Source organism: Culex quinquefasciatus, chromosome 2, assembly GCF_015732765.1.
Source record: "Culex quinquefasciatus strain JHB chromosome 2, VPISU_Cqui_1.0_pri_paternal, whole genome shotgun sequence".
NCBI lineage: Eukaryota > Metazoa > Arthropoda > Insecta > Diptera > Culicidae > Culex > Culex quinquefasciatus.
The window spans coordinates 94,905,798-94,926,898 of NC_051862.1; the positions used below are offsets into that span (position 1 = coordinate 94,905,798).

Here is a 21,101-nt window from a genome sequence, read left to right on the forward strand (position 1 = left end):
CGTGGTGAAATTCATCCACTGATGAATTTATAGCCGAGGTGAAATAGTAGTTTGCAAATCCATCTACATTTTTGGCAAATCGCACTATTAGTGTTTCTTACTTTTCACGGCTGACAACTTTTTTAGGCAATCAGTACCGCAATCAGTTCTAAATTTTAACAAAATTATGATTGTTTTCCTTGCACATATCTTTAACTGTCCCATTTTACCCCACACGTGAATTCATTTAAGAGAGAATTGTCTGTGTATATATGTGTTCATCGCAAATGCAAATGTGTTCATCGCAACTGCAAATGTGTTCATCGCTTGTGCAAATGTGTTCATCGCTTGGGCAAATGTGTTGTTCGGGTCCATTCGGGTGCCGAAGTGACTCTACCTACCGATGAACACATTTGCAGTTGCGATGAACACATTTGCACAAGCGATGAACACATTTGCTTGGTGCGTGTTTTTAAACTTAGCCGTGCAAAGCAGAATGTTGCATTTTGGCATGGACCGCACATTTGAAATGTTTTTGAGTGATTGCGGTGCTTTTTATTCCTATCACTCTTCTTCTTTTTCTCCTTCTTTTCCACGAAATGAGTAATACATAATTCAACAAAAGCGAACACACCGATTGGTTCAACTACACACACACACACAGCGCACACAGACAATCGCACACACACACTCTTTTTCTGTCTCTCTCGCACACTGCCATAGCAACAGCACACCAAGGCAGCAAAAGCGTGCGAAGAAAAATGAGGGCGCCGTCGAAGCAGCAGGCGGTGACGACGTCGTCATCTGTGTGTGTGTGTGTGTGCGTGTATGTACAAGAATTTTCGCAGGACCTTGCGAGACTACTCCGCTCCGACTCGGGGGGGTTTCGGAGTGGCTCGTTCGTGTTGGTCGGCTCATACAAAATACTGAAGTGCACGGGCACAGACACACCGCAGACGCCACGCCGCTCTTGGAACATTACGCGCGACCGGAACGGACACGGTTCTGTTTTTTTTTTTGCTTGCTTGCTCGGAATCGCGCGGGATTTAGGTGTGCACTTCCGGTTTGAAGCTTGCAGCCTGCTACGGTTCGCGTGCGTTTTAATTAGCATTTCCGGATCAACGCGCGGGGAAATTTGGATACAGTGAGTGGTGGGGTAAACGGAGGGGAAGTGAAGGGTCAAGTGTGTGGTGGGGGGTAATTATTTGTGCACACATTGGCACCAGTGGAGGGGGTCAATAAACCCACACGTACACACGCATACACGCGCGGGAGAGTGATAAATAACTGTGCGTATTTTGGGTCAATAAATATTTATTTCTACCGTAAATAAAGCCAAAAAAAGTGATTGTGGTTGAAGAGTGCGAGACTACCGCGGAGGTGCTGGTTTATTACGGCGGTAGCGAAGCAAGGCAAGGCCGTCTTGGATTTCTACACGGTTCCTCGCGCGAGGAGGAAGTTTTGGACGAACCATGGTTGGCCAATCGTCTTGACACATGGAGAAGAACCTGGTCAACAACAACAGCACTAACCACAGCTACAGGATTAAGTAACGTGAAGATGGAAAGTGGTTCCGGAAGATGAAGATTTTGGATAACGAGAGTGAAATTTAGTGGATTAAAATTGTTTGAAACAAGAAAAACAAGTGAGAATTTCAATTTGTAGTGTGTGAGAGAAAGATAGAGGTAGCAAGATGTCGATTCCGGTGGCACAGGTGAAACAGGAACGGCACGATGAGGCCGAGATCAATGAGCTGGCGGCCAAGATGATGGAGGCGCACAAGCAGCAGACGGCCAAGGCCGCGCTCCAGCAGCAGCAGCAGGTGGCCCGGCCTGGCGTCGGGGGTCAGCAGCTGGCGTCAGGAGTAGCGGCGGCCGCCAACGGTCCGGCCGGTCAAACAAACATCCTAAACTACCTTACCCGCAAGCCCGGCCAGACGGCGGTTCCGGCGGCGATCGGGGCGACCACGATCGCACCGGTCACGGCCAACGGCGCCAAGACCGGTGGCGATGACACGGCGGCCAACGGCGAAAAGAAGGCCTGCGACGAGGAAAGCCAGAAAGGCCACTTTGGCTGGGAAACGTTCCCAGGCAAAATTCACATTCCGTACATTTTCCGGCAGTCGGAACGGTACTGTGCCGTTCGGATGGTCGAGATGAAGCTGCTCAACAAGTATCTAAACTACCTGCATCAGGACATCTACAGCTGCACCTGCGTCCGGTCGTACTACATCACCGAGGCCGAGAGCAAACTGTTCAACGAGATCAACACGAAGCACTGCGACTTCCAGTTTGGCCGCGAAATGTTCACGCTCAAGGACCTGGTCGTGCGGCTTTCGGACGCGTACAAGTTCTACCAGTTCCTGGACGTTTGCTACAAGAAGCTCCTGATGGGCTGCAGCACGCCCAACGACAAGTGTGGCTTCATCCGCATCAACAAAGAGTCCGTAGTTCCTTACACCGTCCGGGACAACCAGAAGATGGTGCCGCTGTTCTACTTCGAGGGAGAGACTGATAATCTTAAGCTCAAAGCCGACTACCTTTCCGGCTGGGACCTGTCCTATCTCAAGTTCTGCTGCAAGGTCCAAGGCATCCGCAATGAACTGTTCGCCAGCGATTCCGTGGCCGTCATCAGCCTCACCGACATCAAGGGCTACTTCCCGCCGGGCACCGAGTTCGAAGACTACTGGCCCAGCAAGGTCGTGGACTCGCAGCTCCTGTCCGGGCCCAAGTCCAACAACACCGTCCACTGGACGCGCCAGCCGGCCCAACCCCCGCCCAAGCAGCCCACCAACATGATGAACACGATGGCCGCCAAGCAGCAGGCCGCCGTGCGGAAGCCCGCCAACAACATGTACCAGGCGCTGCAGCAGCAGCAACAGCAGAACCTCCAGAAAAACAACGCTCAAATGCCAAACATCTCCGCGGCGGTTCAGGTAGCGTCCCAAATTCTCGCAAACTCTTAAACTCTTTCTAACAAAACGCATTTTCTTTTTTCTCATTCCGGCCAGGCCCTCACCAACAACTGGAACCTGTCGAACCACGCGAATCTGCTGTCGGCGGCGCAACAGGAGCAATTGTTGCGGCTAACGCAGGCACAGCAGGTACGTTTCGGGTTGAGCTGAGCGGCTTATTTACGGTTCTTTCTTCAAATGTTTTGGTTAAGCCGATTCGTTGTGGTCGGTGGTCGTGGATTTAAGTCGTCTTTGTTGTCCAAGACTTGAACATTTCTAAAAGGGCAATTCCTAAAGCCAGACCTTCTGACGTTTAGTTAAGACACCCACCAACACATAGGTTTAACGTTGCAGGGACACGAACCATTAGGTTTTAAATCTCATTTCGTTGAATTTAGAGTTTTTCTATGGCCGCGTGAGAAACCTTGGGGAGTTAAAATAAAATGATCAAAAATTTTAAAATTCTTGCGACAGCTGAAACTTTTTCACAAATAGCTAGGGAATCATCCATAAACCACGTGGAGACTTTTTTGAGATCTCAGACCTCCCCCTCCCCCCCCCCCCTCTCCTGGACAATTTCCATACAAAACAAATATTTTTTGTATGGAGCGTGGACCCCCCAAAATGTTTTCAAATTGCTTAAATTTTACAATTCTTAAATACAGAAATTCTAAAGCACAGCAGTTCTAAAAATCTACTAAATTCTATATGCAAAACTTCTAAAACTTCAGAGTTTTTGTAAAGGTCCTATGAACTTAAAAGTTGAATTTCTTGGACTTGAAATTTGTGAGAGAGCAATATCTTAAAGTAGACTTTCTGATGCAAAGTTTAGACACCCACCAACGCTGCAGAGACACAAACCATCGAATTTTTAATCTCATTCCGTTGAATTCAGAGTTTGTGTGTAGCCGCAGGGTCCTCGTGGCGCGGTGGTTAGCGGCTTCGGCTGCCGATCCCTAAGTTGCTATGGGGCGCGGGTTCGATTCCCGCCTTATCCTCCTGGCCTTCTATCGGATGGGGAAGTAAAACGTCGGTCCATTTGCGTAAAAGAGGTTTTGGGTGACGGACGCCTAGAAACGAGCAAAAACTTGCAACAGAGCCCACAAAAGACCCGGGGGTCGTTTAAGTGGATTGCTTTGCTTTTTTTGTGTAGCCGCAAGAAGACGCTTGTAATTCTTGAGTATTAAACATAACATAATTTAAAAGTTGTTAAATTTTTGCCCAACATTTGGAATGGGCGCACCTTTTGACAGCTGGAACTATTTTGGAAATTACTAGAAACAGATAACTATTCAACAAAATTCTCACTGTTCAAAGGTAGCTGGGATGGCCAGTTCTTGTTTTACATTTCGGGTTTGGTGAAAAAACAAAAAAATACTCAATGCTTGAGAATAAAAATAAATTATTTATTTAAAAAAAACTAAAATTTTCAAATCAAATCACAAATTTTAAAATTCTAAAATGTTCTAATTCTACAATTCAGAAATTCTAAATTTTTTTTCAATTCTAGAAATTTTGGAATTCTTTAATTATCGAGATCTTAAAATTTTCAGTTTCAATATATCAAAATACCTACATTCAAAAGTTCTAAAATTCCAAAATTTTTAAAGGTTAAAATTCGACTGTTCAAAACATTCGATAAATTCTAAAACGTTCAAATTCTACAAAAAATTTCACTTCCGAGGATCTAGAATTCTACATCTGAATCCTTGATTTGTGTTGCTACTTCGAAATTTTTCGTATTTCTCTGTTTTTTTTTATTTATTTTTTCAGTTATCATATTTTTTTATAAATTTTTAAGATATTTAACCCTCTACAACCTAACCCCGCCTTTAGACGGGCTTCGATCTAAAAAAATCGCCAAAAATCAATTTTCCAACCGATTTTTTATCTTAAAAAGCATTGGAAAGAAGAACTCTTCAAATTTTAGAAAATTTCAGGGTTGGAAGTTAAACTAGTTTTATGTGACTTTGCCAATGTTTTTAAAAATGTCATTTTTTTAGGGGTCGTTAACTTTGGCAGTGTTTTTTACTAACATTTCCTATATTTTCAATAAAAAGAAGTATGCAGTAATTTTTGTAATGTCCCAGACTATGCCTCTACGCATTTTTTTGCAATTTAAATGATGATGGTGCGATTCTATAGCAGAAAATGTGAAAAACAGGCAAAAAATTGAAAAAGTGACTGTAAAAACATGAAAAAATTAGATAGGCGAAATGTAATTATATTAGGTGGTAGAGTAGGCCAAATACTACCAAATACAAACATAAACTAAATAAGATAAATGCAAATTAAAATACTATAAATGAAACAAGAAAAACATAAAACAAGAAAAGTAAAGTTTTTCGTAGAACAAAAGTTGCTCTAAATGACCTCCAGAACACGGGAAAAATAAATATTTTCGAAAAAAAAATTTGGGCAGTAGAGGGTTAATGTTTAGTTTTTTCTAAATTTATGTTAAATTTATGTAATTTTTTTTTAAATTTATGAATTTTGTTTTGCCGGAGTTTTTTGCTCTCGTAGGGGGATAATGTAATCTAGTTTGAATTTTTTTTCTTTCTATTTCTATCCCCTTTCCTTAGCAGTTTTAGTAAGTTTTTTTCTATTATTATTCTTACTCTTGGTAATCCCTTAGTTATAAGCAATAATCGTTTCAAAATGGATTGAGATTTAACACACAGCAGAAAGGAATTCCAAAACTCTGTAATGTACTGCAAATGAACTAATTGTAACATGATTATTCACTAATAAAACTAAATTGAATTAACTTAACACTTTCAATGATTTAAATATCTGAATTGCGTTTTTTTTTTATATTTTTGAACTTCTGCTTCTAAAATTACAGTCCAGGCTCGTTTATCTGAATTTTCGATTATCCGAAGTTTTGTATGGCACTTCAGATAATCGAATCACGAACAAAAAAACAATGTTTTTCGTATTTTTTTCATTTTCTTGTTTATAACATAAAATTTGAGTTCTACGACCTCATTTTAGTCAAATTTGAGTTGTTGATTGCATAATAAAAAAGAAAATGCATTTTTTCAATATTGCATCTCCGCCATCTTGGGTTTAAAAATTCTAAATCATTTCAGCGTAATTTAGGGATCATACCTAAGTTCGACAACCAAAAATTAGACAACGAATTTTGTTTTTCGTGATTCGATTATTCGAAGTGAAATTTTTCCGAGGCCTTCGGATAATCGAGTCTGGACAGTATGATTTTTTCTTTTGAATTTTTCTTCTGGTTTACTTTATTTTGAGCAAAAAATCCCGCCTTCCAATATTCTCGAAAATAATTAAATATCCACAAAATAAAACTCAACCTCTTTCCTCATCCTCATGGCTCCAGGCCGATTCACTCAACTAGTGAAATAATAACGTATGTGTTACAACATTATCAAAAATCATGGAAAATTTAGGCAGAGCAAAAAATCCATAAATTATTCTGCTTTGCACCGTTAAGTTAGAAAACACGCACCAAGCAAAACGTTTACACTTCTTGTACAGTTAGTTAGTTTTTGAAATTTTTAGACGCATATTGAAAAGAAATGTTCATTTTGACTTTCAAATGTCAAAATGAATATTTCCTGAGTTTTTTTTTTTTGAAAAGGTCCTATAAGCTATTGTCTTTCATATGTTTATAGGACCTAATAAAAAAAAGTCGAGATTTCTTTTCAATATGCGTTTAAAAATTCCAAAAACTAACTAACTGTACAAGAAGTGTAAACTTTTTGCTTGGTTCGTGTTTAAACTTAGCGGTGCTCCTAAAACTGCACTTCCCTAACACGGATGAGAACTTCAAGTACTCAGAGTTCAGTGCCCTGTAAATTTCTCGACCTTTACCGAACCGATATCCAAGTTAAAAGAACCGATATGGTACTAAATTTGTGTTTTTAATGTTGCAAACAGTTTGTTCTAGAGTTTAAAAAATGTTTTAAATCATGTGGCTTCACACATTTATGAAATTTGTAATCAAAGTGAAATCTGGTAAAATGTGGTTTTAAATTTAACGACGGGTTTATAACGAAGGATGATAATGAACGATACAGGTTTCACAATTCCAGTAGCGGAATCTCTAGAACTCAGGGACCAGTGAAAATTTAAAGTTATGCCAAAGTCCTTGAGAAATGGACTAGCAAACGTTACCACAGACATTTTTAAACATGAATATTTTTATGCAATTGTTTGTTCAAATATTGGTTTTAGCACAAAGCGTTAAATTTCACGGAAATATGGAATAATTAAAACTAAAAAGATCTGTATGTTATTCTTTAGATGCTTCATTTGCCGTATTTTCGAACAGGAACAGTCAACTGTAGGCAAACAGCCATTAACGTGTTACTGTAATAAAAAGTATGGATGAAAGCAGATACTTTAACAGATTGTACTTCTTCAATCAATGATTTTAACGAGTTTTATAGACTGCAGCATAGCTACTTGATGTTGAAGTCCTTGTTCGGGAAACGATAATTTTGAAATATGTATAGACATTTGTGTTATAACAAGTTTCCCTTCAAATTGTTAGATTAATTACTTATATTTGTTTGTGGATTGGATTTTAACGCACATTTCAACGCTTTTCTCCTCCCGTTTTTCCAACACGTAGGCCGCCCAAGCCCAGGCCCAAATTCGGAGCATGCAAAACATGCACACGATGCAGTACAACACGTACATGAACCCGACGATGTCGATGTCGTCGCGGTCCTCCCAGAATCAGGCTGTGCCGCCACCGCTCGTCCGATCCTCGCAGTCCCAGGCCGCTCATATGTAAGTATCTTTACCTTCTTGTTGTTGATTTTTTTCTTGCATTAGTCTTCTTCCTAGCATTAGTCTACTCTCTCTCTCTCTCTCTGGGGTTAATTTTTGTTGTGTGTTTCTTAAGCCATCGCCGAAGCTAGATTAGCAGCACGCTTTCCCTTCTCTCTTTCTCTCTCACACTCTTTTCATCGTTTTGGGCTGTTTTGTTACTTGAACCCTTCTCATTTTTAGAAGTAGTTGTAGTAGTTGTGTTGTTGCTGTTTGTTTTGTTCGTGTGTCTGTTTTTTTTCTTTTCGCGTTGGCTTAAAATTATGACGGTTACAGTGGTATTGGTTTCGGTGTGTGTCTCTCCTCTGTTGTAGGTAGATGTTAGTCATATGATTGCGTCGTGTTTCATTTCGGGCGTCTGTGGGAGACTACCACGTATTGTGTAGGAAACTTTTGATTGCGCAAAAAAAAAAACAGACTGAGCTCCAGTTTTTGCGACTGAAATTTGCTATTATTGTTATTGCTGAAAACGTTGGTCACATTTTTCCAGCTAAAACCAGCACCGTACCATTGGTATTGTTACCAAGTTCGCTTCATCTATTTCTGCGGGGGAGAACATCCCGCCCACGCCCAGAACTTAACGACGTTGGGCGAAAATTGTTATCCCTCTCTGCCAAGAAGTTAATACTTGCGATGGTGGAAGATTACACGTGGTCGTGGAATGATGCTGCCCGCGGGGACGATGGAAAGGTGTTGAAAACAAGGCAGCTGCTTTTCGTCACATCTTGGCAGCAGCTTGTTCTGTCCTTGTTTATCTTGTGTGGCTAGTAGGTCGAACATCCTGAGACGGGGAGCGAAGCAGGAAACTTCTGCTGTGGATGGATAGTTTTGGCGGGACAGCTGCACAATTTGTCGCTGTAGCAGATGTCACTGGCGATGGTTTTGAAAGGTAGTTCCAGTTTTACTCGATATTAATTGTCGAGACAATCAAGAATTAGTTGTTCGATTTAATTCTGTTAAAAGTAATTGATATTTTATGTTCAGCCTATACTTTTAAGGTGAAAGTCTTTTAAAAAGCTATTTGTCAGTTTAAACCAGTTCTTGACTAGTTTACTTACCTTTAACATCAAATTTGAGTTCTGAGACCCAACTCAACTTTACGATAGATACTGGTTGGCCTCCGAACAGCAGAATTTCCTGATAAAATATAGCATGTTTTTTTAGGCCGGAAAAATGACAAGTTGTTTGCTTCGCAACCCACAGTTTGCTACGATTTGTTTGGCGGGATGAAACCAACTGTCATGTCTAACGGCGGGTTTTAAAAGTCATTGTTTTTGCAACGTATTGGGACTGATTATTAATTTACCAAACTGTCCATCGTTGTTTTCGTTTTTGACATTAGTTTACATGGAGAATTGCGTAAAACCCTAGATTTGGGCCAAAATGTCAAAATTTTCCGAACCTGCGAAAATTTTCCACTTCCAACATTGCTACCACTACAACTAGCCTGCTATGGCGGCGGCGCGTGCTAAGTAGGCTAACCTTCGGGTGACCCCGGGACTAGCTACAACTACAAACATCAGACGAACGAAAATGACGCCGCCGCCGCCGCCGCCAGTAATCGCTGATGTCTGACGTCATCGAAGGTTGTTGTGCGGCGTCGAGACTCCAGCCTAGTCTGAACTAAGTCGCTTCCTGTGCGAGGAACTCGAGTGCCAAGTCAGGCTTATGTTTCATGGTTGCAATTTGTAAAGTTTTTTTTTTCTCCTTATCTTAAGTTTTAAAACAAACTTAAAAATTTACGCGGGCCCTCCGATAGTCTCGCACACTGACAGTTGCCAATGACACACGCTGCAGCAGAAATCGAAGCAACCAAAGAGAGAAAAAAAAAACAAACTTTCGACTGAGTCACTCTCCATGACTTTGAAGAGCTGTCGAAAAAAGATTAATTCCGTAAAACTAGGCAAGCGGTGACGACGGAGGTGGCAAGGCCAGCTGTGAGAAAAAAGTACACACAGAAAAAAAACACGACCAGACTAATCATAGATCGCAGCACTCCGAGCTCCCTGGGCAGGGGGAGCGGTTAGGGGATGAAAATCGATATCGGGTTACTATGGCGACGCCAAGACAACATGCTGCCAGTTCTGGTTGTTCTCGCTATCATCCTGGCGTCGCCTGCTTCGGTTGTTCGGGATGATGCCGCCGCAAGTTAGGATTGTGGGCCCGATATCTACCAAGGCTGCCCCGCAAATCAACGATGCGTTTGTGTGGGTGGATGTTTGTGTGGCGGGGGGTGTGTTTGGCCACCTTTTTCTTGTTTGTAGATGTAGAATTCTGGCTAATCGGATTTTCTTTTTTTTTTTTTTGCAAATACACTTCGGGTTATGTTAATATTTATTTTAACTTTGAGCTCCGATGGAGTTTTGGAAGGGAAAATTGAATTTTCGATCAGAAATTCAACACTCAAATAACAAAAAATCCAGAAGGCCTACATGATGGAACTTTTTGGGGTCAATTTCACATCAATAATTAAAAAAAACACACACAAATCTACAAAAACTGCCTCTTAACTATTTCTGGACTCTTTATCCAAAACCACCATTGACAATCATTACACCCTTAACAAAAATCTGACTTCGTTTACCCACTTTTTAATACGAACTTTTGTAAATTTATTTAAATTTAATACTGGGAAATCTTTCTTACACGGTTCAGATTCAATTAAAACAAATGTTTTTTACGCTAAACGGTTAAACTCAAATTTCAATTTAGTGCTTTAGTGTGTGCTTTATAGTGATGTGATGGGAACATATAACACAGTCCAACAAGATTTTGTCTCTGAGACGAGTATATGTGTTCCTAGTAGAATTTTGCCTGCTGAATCCGGGTCCAGAATTGCTCCAAATGGTCCCAATTTTGAGATACACCCGTTTGAAATGGTAGTTTAGGTTAAAATTAGCTACTTTGTTGACTATTTTACAAAAGAACTATTGAATAAACAACTAAACCAATACATGTATCTTAAAGTTCACGTTTTCCCCTTTCTGAAACACCCCTGGTTTTTAAAATTTGATTGTTTCTACGCATATTTATAGCCATTTTATAATTATATTTTCAGTTGGTTCTCATTCAAGTTTTTCCAACTTGCATGCAAGTCAAATTCTAATTTTAAAATGGCTATAAATATGCGTAGAAACAATCAAATTTTAAAAACCAGGGGTGTTTCAGAAAGGGGAAAACGTGAACTTTAAGATACATGAATTGGTTTAGTTGTTTATTCAATAGTTATTTTGTAAAATAGTCGGCAAAGTAGCTAATTTTGGCCTAAACTAACATTTCAAACGGTTGAATCTCAAAATTGGGACCATTTGGAGCAATTCGGGACCCGGATTCGGATTCAGCAGGCAAAAATCTACTAGGAACACATATTCTCGTCTCAGAAACAAGAAACATTTGATTTTTTGTTGAACTGTGTAATCAAAGAAGGCGGCCAATATGGTAGCAATGCATTACTTAGCGAATTGCACTATTTCGAAAAGCACTTAAACCTTAAAACTGAGTAGGCAAAATAATGTTTACATTTCAACCCCTTTGTTCTTCGATTTCCGAGCACGTGGTTTCGTGCTTTTGACAGCTGTCAGTCGTTCATTTGAATAGAGCTTTATGACGTTTCGCGTACACACACTAGCGCACCACAGAGTAATCCAGAGGGAGCACTGGCATTTGATTTATGGTTGCGTTACGCGGTACATCGTGGTACATCCCCCCTTCAGCAAAACTTTCGGTTGTCGTAACGCACGAGGCAAACTGACATTTGAGCGTTACTTTTTTCAAGCGTTCAGATCTAAGAGCTCTTAGGTTCTGATGACTTTTCTATAAGCTGTCAATTTTTTTCACAATTCCAAAATCAACAATGTGAATTTTCTAATGGCTCTAAAATGAATCAAAAAGAATGCATGCGGAAATTTCAGGGCGTTGGCTGTGTTTTTAAAGACAATCACACCGTCTTTGCAGACTGAATACTAATATTAAACGGGACATACATTGAACGAAAAGCTCCAGAAGGATAAAGCGGGATCGATCCCGCGCCCCATAGCAACTTAGGGATCGGCAGCCTAAGCCGCTTCCCACCGCGCTACGAAGCCCTTCTCAAGATTTCTGGAGCTGTTGCGGTTCTCCAGTGCGTTGAAGTCGAAACATACAGTTTACCGTTGTGACCGAACTCTTTGTCGTGGTCAAAAAGAGCAGATTGTCGAATTTACCTATTGAATATTTCTAATTAATTTCTTTGGGGAGTAACGGGCCATACAAGAAATATAGGTGTCGATGGAAGCTTTTTGCTTTTAATATACTTTAGTTTATAATCCTCATACTGGGCTGAATTGAAGCATTGACCCAGTGCCTGCAGATTCCATCGTTGGCGTTCATGGCCACCTGGTTGAAGTACGAATAGACCCTGTGCTGTCAGGATGGAAGCAACATCCAACAGTCCTAGCACAATTTTAGTCGACTATTTTGGTTCGGTTGAGCTGGTCCAACGGGGATGTTGATTCATTGTAAACTTCAGCGTAAGAAGGAGGATTAAATGACCCCTTGGGCGTACGGCTCTGATTAAAAGGTTCATCACGAAGATCCCAAAAACTTCACTTGAGGTGGTCGTCTTTTAACAGTTGCTAGAAGTTTACAGCTCCCCAAGTTCTTTTAAATGTTCTAAAGAAACATTGACATTTTTAAAATCCACGTCATTCCATGCTCAGCACTTGTCAAAACAAACAAATCGAAAAAAAACTGAGTTTACTTTGATGAAAATATTCATCAGGAAACGCATAACGCAGCTACGATACCAAAGGGTAAGCTCGTAACGCAGCCACAAAAATAGATGACTTTTGTTCGGACTGCGTCCTCTGGATTACTCTGTGAGCGCACCATTTGATTTTGCTGGCCGGACAAAATTTAACCTCACTTTTTTTCGTGTACGTACACGCAATACATGCGCACGTAAATAACTCTATTAACGAATTCAATCTGTATTGAGTAGAGCCTGTTGTTTTTGGCAAGCAGTAATAAAACCAAACTTTTCGGCGCCCTCAGCAAACGTCAAACCAACACAAACTTGTTGCCGATCTTTTTCTGGATTTCTTCCGGAAAGATCCGGCAGCAATTTGGTGTTTTTTGACGTTAACTGGTACATAATACAGTCGAAAAATTTTTTTAGGAAATGTACCATGTAAATGTTGATTTAACCCTCTACAACCTAACCCCGCCTCTAGACGGGCTTCAATCTAAAAAATCACCAAAAATCCATTTTCCAACCGATTTTTGATCTTTAAAAAGCATTGGAAAGAAGAACTCTTAAAATTTTAGAAAATTTCAGGGTTGGGAGTTTAACTGGTTTTATGTGACTTAGCCAGTGTTTTTAAAAATGTCATTTTTTTAGGGGTCAACTTTGGCTGTGTTTTTTACTAACATTTCCTATACTTTCAGTAAAAAGAAGTATGCAGTAATTTTTGTAGTGTCCCAGACTATGCCTCTACGCATTTTTTCGCAATTTAAATGATGATGGTGCCATTCTATAGCAGAAAATGTGAAAAAACATGCAAAAAATTGAAAAAATGACTGTAAAAACGTGAAAAAATTAGATAGGCAAAATGTAATTATATTAGATGGTAGAATAGGCCAAATACTACCAAAAACAAGCATAAACTAAACAAGATAAATGCAAATTAATATACTAAAAATAAAACAAGAAAAACATAAAACAAGAGAAGTAAAGTTTTTCGTAGAACAAAAGTTGCTCAAAATGACCTCCTGAACACGGGAAAAATAAATATTTTCGAAAAAAAATTGGGCAGTAGAGGGTTAATAGCGCATATTTCCCCAGCTTGGCGCATCAGACAAAATAAAAATGTTTTTTTTTAAGAGTCAAGTTATTTTTTTAATTTTTTTTTCGCTTTTCGAGTTTTTGTAGACGGTTTTTAAAAACATCCAAAAAACATTTAAAAAAACAATCCAAAAATTTAGCTTATTGCACATAAAAAATCTCTAGAAATGATAATTTCTCGGTTTCATTCGATCATTCGATTCCGGTTCCAATCCAAGCGGGAGCTGTGTCCTATCCCTCGCCTTGTCCAGACCAACATCCAACATGATAGAGCTGTCAGACCAAGGCTGTCCGAACAAAGAGTAAAAAGTAAACAATCTTGGTTTTTGACGTAGATGCAAACGGATCAGGAAAAGACAATTTAAAACAGTCATTTTTTGTTTGTTTAACTAGTTTTGAGTTGCAAATTAATGTGTAGGCCAGAGAATGATGCAATAATTCGCTGTCCTATATACAAACAGTTAAATATGTAATCAAGAGACTTTTGAACCTGAATAATCTTGAAAATTTCAAGATTTATTTTATGCGGATCAGTAATTTGTCCATCCCTTGCTGAAAAGTAGTATAGTCCAGCCTCGATTATTTGAAGGCCTTGGCAAAATTTCACTTTCGAAAAAAAAGGTGATTTAGAATTTTTAAATCCAAGATGGCGACCGAAATGGCGGTGATGAAATATTGAAAAAAAAATCAATTTTCAATTGAATACGCAACCAACCATTCAAATTTGACTAAAATGGGATCGCAGAACTCGAATTTGATATTAAAAGTAAAAAAAAAACGAAAACATTTTTTTTTTCGTGTTTCGATTACCCGAAGTCCCGTACAAACCTTCGGCTCTTATTAGACAACAATGACGACTGCTGTCACTTTGCTTTAGGTTAAACTTGGGTTGAACAGAGTTGTTGAATAGGGTTGCCATCCCTTTTTTGAATTATACTTTTTAGAACATTAATTTACCCATATTCGGCGCAATAAGTTTTCCGATCTATTCCCGTCACAGAGTTATGTTTTGTTTAAACATAGGAAATAATGGCCTTGTCTTTACAAAAGGCCAGTTAATTACGCCACAGAGTTTGGGATTTTCAATGAGTCATCAAAGTTCCTAGAATTGTCACTCTTCACCGTTTATTCTGCGTGGATCACCCTCTGCTGGGAAGGGATGATTCACGATAGCAGCTGGAGTGGTTTATATAACATTCCTGTCTTTGGCACGCTTCACTTTATGTACTTGTTATGAAGTTTATCGTATTTATAGTTGTGATTATTTTTGGAACTCATAGGTATTCTCCCAATCCGAATGCATCTTTAGAATTCTTCATTTTGCTTGACCGTTGCTGTTATTAATAGTCTACCCTTCTTAAACTTTGTATGCTTCTATTTTTATCTGTCCTCTCTCCTCACACTAACAACCTTCCTCCACACTAAAAGCAGATGTCCCCGAATCTCACCTGTCTCGTCGAGCTGATGTTGTTACTAAAAATGTTGGGAGGATAAAACTGACTGACACCACTAACCACGGTTTGCTTCAGCGCTGAATGTCCAAAATTGACCAAATCCTAGAATCATTATGCGTTGCGCGTCCGAGCCCAAGATTGGGCCTAACAACTTGTGCCGTTTGTCCGCGTCCTAGTGTTTGTTTTTGCTAATCCGAAGAAGCTAAGCCTTAAGCTAATACGCATTGTTTCACTTTCTTATCACTTTTTCATGCATCTGTCGTCTAAAACCGCCCCGACCCCAAATAAGATAGCATAAGAAAAACAAAACTCTAGCCCCCCCCCCAAAAAAACCGTTTGCCACAAAACCGATAAACGCATTGTAATGTTTCTAGGTCAAGTGGTTCATCGTCAGTACGCTCCAACAGCAGTAGTAGTACAAACGCCACTACTCAGATTCCCTACCACCTCAATCCCGAACTGTCCATATTTGCCACCTCCCGCAGCCCCAATGGCACCGTCAACCTGTCGCACCTTAACCAGCTGCAACTCAGCCAACTGGCGGCCAAGAACAATGGCCAGCAGGCCAACATTACGATTACGCCGGCCGCGAAGAACACCGCAAAACAGCCGGCCGCCTACCCCAAGAACAATCCGGTCTCGATAACGGCCGTTCCGGTAGCGTCCCCATCGCGGGCCTCCCCAAAGGGTGCCCAAGCCCGCCAGCCACCGCCGGCTTTGATCCCGGTTAGCAGCAGCAGTTCAGCAGCCAGTCAGCTGCAACAGCAACAACAGCTGCTAAGTCAGCAGGTTGAGCTGCTGCGCGAAAAGCTCCTACTCGGCAATGCGGCGGCCACAATCGCAGCGGCGTACGGTGCCATTGTTCCCAATCCGGCCTCCACTTCCCGTGCCACCTCCTCCTCCTCCACCTCCTACCCACTTTCTTCCCTTTCTTCTCTTTCCAACCCTGTAGCGAGTAAAACTAGTTGTGTAGACAATACCCGATATAAGAGCGTTATTACCTCACGAGCAGCACTGGATGTAATCGATCTATCTTCCCCTCCAACAAGGTCAAACATGGCAGGAGCGGCGGCCGCAGCGGCAGCACTATCCCAACAACAGCAGCAGCAGCAACAACAGCAACAGCAGCAACAGCAGCAGCAGCAGCAAAAACGATCCGCCGCCGCCGCAGCCGCCATGACCAATGGACGATCAAACACGACGATCAGTTCGGCGTCGGCGGCCAACTACCGCTCGACGGCGGCCGCCCTGCTGCAGCAACAGCAGCAACAACAGGCGGCCGCCGCCGCCGCAGCTGCCGCAGCCATGGACGGCGGCGGCACCCGGCACGGCAATTTGATCATGCTGCCGGAAATGACCATGGGCGGCACGCCGTACAAGCCGTATGAGGTGGTGAAGAAACCGATCGAGAACAAAACGATCTACTGCATTAACAAGACCCCGTACCGGAACACGGAGTATCTGATGACCATACAGGACCTGAAGGACGTGTTCTTTCCGTACATCAGCCTGGAGGTGTGCCGGAGGGTGCTGAACGCACTCGACATCAACCTGTTCATCGGCAATAGGTAAGTTTGGAAAATATTTAAATCTTTTCTGAGGGAGGGACACGGAAAGGTCCGCCATATTGGTTCCACGACACGAGTTTTCAAAACCAGTTTTAAAGAAAATGCCGTAACGTAAAAGTGTTCTGTTTGTTGCAGACGAGAAAAAGGACGATAGCAAGAAAACTGTCGAGTTCAGAAATCTGGAGTTTGTAGTCGCAGGCATACATTCCGTAGTAACAGTTCAATAGGGCAAATCTGCGTTTGTAAACAAGCAGTCTATCCCCCTCTTACTTTACGTAAATTGTCACTTGAGCAGAAGGACGGAATTTTTAGTTGTTTGCGAGTTTAGCAAACTGTCAAACACGAAAAAGTGCGAGTTTATTTGTTTGTTTGTCTTTGTTGCCCGTGTGGATCAATCGGACTGGGCACTGGACTCACAATCCAGAGGTCGCCGGTTCGAATCCCGCGGCGGGCGTTCTAAAATTCTTTGTGTAAATATGGGTATTCGGCGCCGTCGCTCTGTGTCATACTTTCATACACTTAAGATCCCAGGGCGGCGAAGTCCATGTAGATAAAAGGAAGACACTAGTGGTTGGTACCAGCAATGGTGGCCGCCAGCTATAATGTCAACTTCGTTTTTTTTGTCTTAAGGAGTTATTACACTATCGCAAACAAACAAACAAATTCGCATTTTGTTGTGTTTGACAGTTTGCCAAAATGTATGCAGGCTGACGTTTGTACAAACAAATCCAGGCAATCATTTTTTTTAATTTTTCGCAAATATTGCCGTTCAAGAGCTAAACGACATGCGACATCTAGTGTTGAGTAGCAGAACAGAGCGAAGAATGTCGATTGAAATTTCCGCCCTTTGAGGTTATGTAGGGGAAATTCTCGTATGTTTGGCAGGTTAAGCACTCGCTCCTAACTCCATCCAATTTGCTGATTTTCACTATTTAAACAACTAATTTTGCAAAACTTATGATAGAAACTTGCTTGCTCACTTCTTATTGAGCTATTTATCACTCGATTTCAGTTGAAAACGCTTTTAATTAGCTTTAATTGAATGTCAAAGTTCTAACCTGCCAACATTAGAGGCACGCTGGAATTAGATGCTGTTCTCCTATGCGAATTCTGTTTTGTTAAATTCCAGCGTTCAAAACAACTTTTGAGCAAAAATTCGAGCTGATACTTTGTTAACTTTTGTTGCTCTATCATTTTAAACAATATATTTTTTTCAAAATTATTTTTTTTTCGAAATTTTTTTTTATTGCGTTAATTTATAGAGGGCAAAAAGTTTACACTCGTACTACTTGAATTTTTTCTCAAAAGTTGTTCTAAGAGCTGTAAATTAAATTTTAATTTTGCATTCCTATGTAACCGAACAGCGAAAATTTAAATCGTCATTCTTCGATGCTTTGCGCCATCTGTCGGAATTTTTGAGCTTTTATCAAAATATCATCAAAATACTTTTTGATTGCAAATTCGATTTTACATCGAAAAATGAAGTTGAAAAAATTTTGCGACCAATATTTTGATTTATTTAAAAAAATAAGTATTGATTAAAAAAATTCATAACTCGGTCAAAGATTTTTTGCCCGTTCTGGAAATTTCTGAAAAGTTGGCATTTGATGTCCCCAAAAACACATCAGAAAATGAAAAAAAAAAAAAAAAAAAATAAATAGAATAGTGTGTTTTGCAAATCAAGTTTTAGTGACAAAAAGTGAAATTAAAAATCACTCATTTTTTACCGTGTATAATTTTTATCAGTGTAGTTCTTATCTATACCTACAACTTTGCCGAAGACACCTAATCGATCAAAAAATTCTTTTAAAAGATTCAGATTTTTGAATTTACCATTTTTGTACGGGCAGCTGAAAATTTGTATGGAAAATTATATGGACAAACTAATGATGCAAAATGGCTTCTTTGAGCATACCGAAGGCACCAAAAAAATTTCAGTCGGATTAAAAAATACAAAAAATCGAATGACCGAATTCTCAGAGAATTGCTCTGCTTTTGAAATTGAAAATTGCATTGTTACACCCCCATTTTGGCCGCCATCTTGGATTTAAAATTTCTTTGGCTTACGATTTTTTTTTTCGTTGTTCGCAGTAAATTTTTTTCCATGTCTTCGGATAATCGAGTCTGAACTGTATGATGTGTGGAAATTTTAGTATTTCTAAAAAAAAGAAGTGAAAAAGCATACCAAATTTTGCTTCGTTTGATACTCATATTGCAAATTATGAAAATTTGAATACTTTTGAAAAATACGGTATTTTGTGAACAATTTTTAGTATTCACACTTTGAAACTTACTAAATTCTAAAACAATATATTCTTAGTAAAAGCATTGAAAATATAACATGGTAAGGTTGAATGATGTCGATTTTAGAAAGTTATCGTCCATTATCGATGATAAGATTATCGCCGATAGAATTATCGTAATGAAGAAACACTAGATTATCGTTATCGTTCCGACGATGCTCCTGAAAAATGATTTTCCCAATATGAGATTAAGTGAAATTTCACATAGATCTAATCAATCTCCTTCCCTCTCCTTTCCAGCTTACAGTACCAAGCCCTGCTGGAGGCCGGCCGCGCGAACGTCGACAAGATGCCGCTGGTGCAGGTCGTCGACGTGATGCAGTTCATGCCCCAGCTGCAGTACATGGTGCGCGGCCAGATTGGCCAGGAAACGCCGGCGAACAAGCGGGCCCGCATCAGCTAGGAATTGGGGTGGGGGGTACAGCAACAGCAGTGCCCTCAGAGCACGCTATCGGATCTAATAACGAGCAGCAGCAGCAGCAGCATCAACAACATCAACAGCAACACCATTACATCGTGGAGTCTAACGCCGACGTCGCCGAGTGTTAAAAAGTCAAGTTCCGGATCATCGTCGTCGGCGGCGGCAGTTGTTAGCAGTAGCAGTAGTGGCTTTTCGTCCCCGTACGACAAAAAGGCGCTGTCTTCGTGTCGCTATCAGCAGGAAAAGCAAGCCGCAGCCGATTACTACGGGGACGCCTCCAGCCGGATGTTGGCCCAAGCTCAGGCGGCTTCGTCGGCGTACGCGTTCCAGGAGTCTGCGCTAGCTGCTGCGGCCGCCGCTGCCGCTGCCCAGCAGCAACAACAACAGCAACAGCAGGCGGCGGTCGTCGCTGCCGCGGCCGCCGCCCAGCAACTGTCGGCGGCATCGGCCGCAAGTGCGGCGGCCATCTTTTCGCCGCACTTTGCTCCCGGATCGTACTCGCAGGTCGGCGCCGGTTCGTACGACGCCGCCGCCGCAAACGCCGCTGCTGCTGCCCGCTCGTGTGCTCTGCCGTCACCCACCATCTACCCGCCAACCCCCCCACCCTCGGCGCCCTGGATCCACCCCTGGTACAGCGGCGATACCTTTTAGTCAGTCTAGAGATCAGTGTCAATCAACTCGTAGTTGTTTTTGTAGAAGCAGTATTGAAACTACGTCGTTTTTAATCACACAAACCAAAACCCACATTTAGCGAAGCGCAAAACTATTATCTGAAATAAATTTGAAAAATTATCCCAGAAAAAGAAACCAAATCCGTAGCGAGACAACAACAAAAAAGTTGTAGAATTGCAAACTAAATATTGTATAGCCAAACCAGCTTAGCGTTACATTCAGAAGACAAAACTCTCTCAAAGGCGCAACCCCCCTTTGATCAGGTTGCGCTCTCGAATTCCTTTCTCTGTACATGTTCCTCCCGCAATTTTTCTCCTATCGATCACCTTTCATCTCTTCCAAACAAACTTGTAATCAAATAAGTAAAAAACACAAAACAAAACTCACAAGCACACACTCTTAACATCATTGAAAAATTGAGATATCGAAAACTAAAGTTACTACTATTTGTATTTTTAACTTATTAAAACAAACAAACTCAAAGCGAAGAAGGAAAAAAAAACTCAAAAAATAAGCATTACTCTAGAGCAAAACTGATTAGCCGTGTAAGTGAGCAGAAACGAGCCGCGTGTAAGGACCAGCGAATCCTTAGAAAACAATTCTCGCAGAAAGGTAAAGAATAGGTGAAATCGAATGTGTTGTTAGGAAAAAAGGCGCAAATTATTCACTCCGAAGAAAACACAACAGAACTGAATAGACTCGGTGTTTTTCGAATGTCGATTTGGGAGAAATTTCGGAAATGTGTGTCGTAGCAAAAGAAAAAAAAGGGTCTAACTTTAAGTGGAGTGAGCGAAGCAATCACGGATGATTTTCTCTACTAGCTTTTTCGCCGTCGCGAGTCACAAATTGTGAATACATTTGATCAACCAGCAAAATTTAGTTTATATTTTTTTCGGAGCGAGCTTTCAAAGGTGTGGAAGCTTGCTCTAGATTTCAAACAGCAAAGCAGATCCCAGCAGATAGGTTGTAAGAGCGAAGACGGATGAGAGTGACGAACGCCAATTCACATTCTGTTGTTACGTAATAAGTGGCGGATGAGAGCGAGTCCGCGCAATTTAAGTATTGTTTTATATGTTTTATATGATTGCCCGCGGTTGTATGAAAGAGAGAGACGTATAAATTAT

General features: G+C 40.9%; 1 protein-coding gene across 1 annotated transcript; it reads left to right on the forward strand.

Moving 5' to 3' along the window:
- The first annotated feature begins 880 nt into the window (after positions 1–880).
- Positions 881–19,315, forward strand: LOC6036866. Its single transcript, XM_038251492.1, has 5 exons — positions 881–2,914; positions 2,990–3,082; positions 7,539–7,699; positions 16,063–16,581; positions 19,125–19,315. Exons 1-5 carry the CDS (start codon positions 1,673–1,675, stop codon positions 19,285–19,287), a joined length of 2,178 nt encoding a protein of 725 aa, XP_038107420.1. The 5' UTR covers positions 881–1,672; the 3' UTR covers positions 19,288–19,315.
- Positions 19,316–21,101: the final 1,786 nt, after the last annotated feature.

Bases quoted from the DNA above. Each gene is read 5' to 3' on its own strand.
- LOC6036866 (XM_038251492.1), top strand. From the start codon at position 1,673: ATGTCGATTCCGGTGGCACAGGTGAAACAGGAACGGCACGATGAGGCC. The intron at 7,700-16,062 runs GTAAGTATCTTT...CCCTCCAACAAG, and splicing joins CAGTCCCAGGCCGCTCATAT to GTCAAACATGGCAGGAGCGG. The intron at 16,582-19,124 runs GTAAGTTTGGAA...TCTCCTTTCCAG, and splicing joins AACCTGTTCATCGGCAATAG to CTTACAGTACCAAGCCCTGC.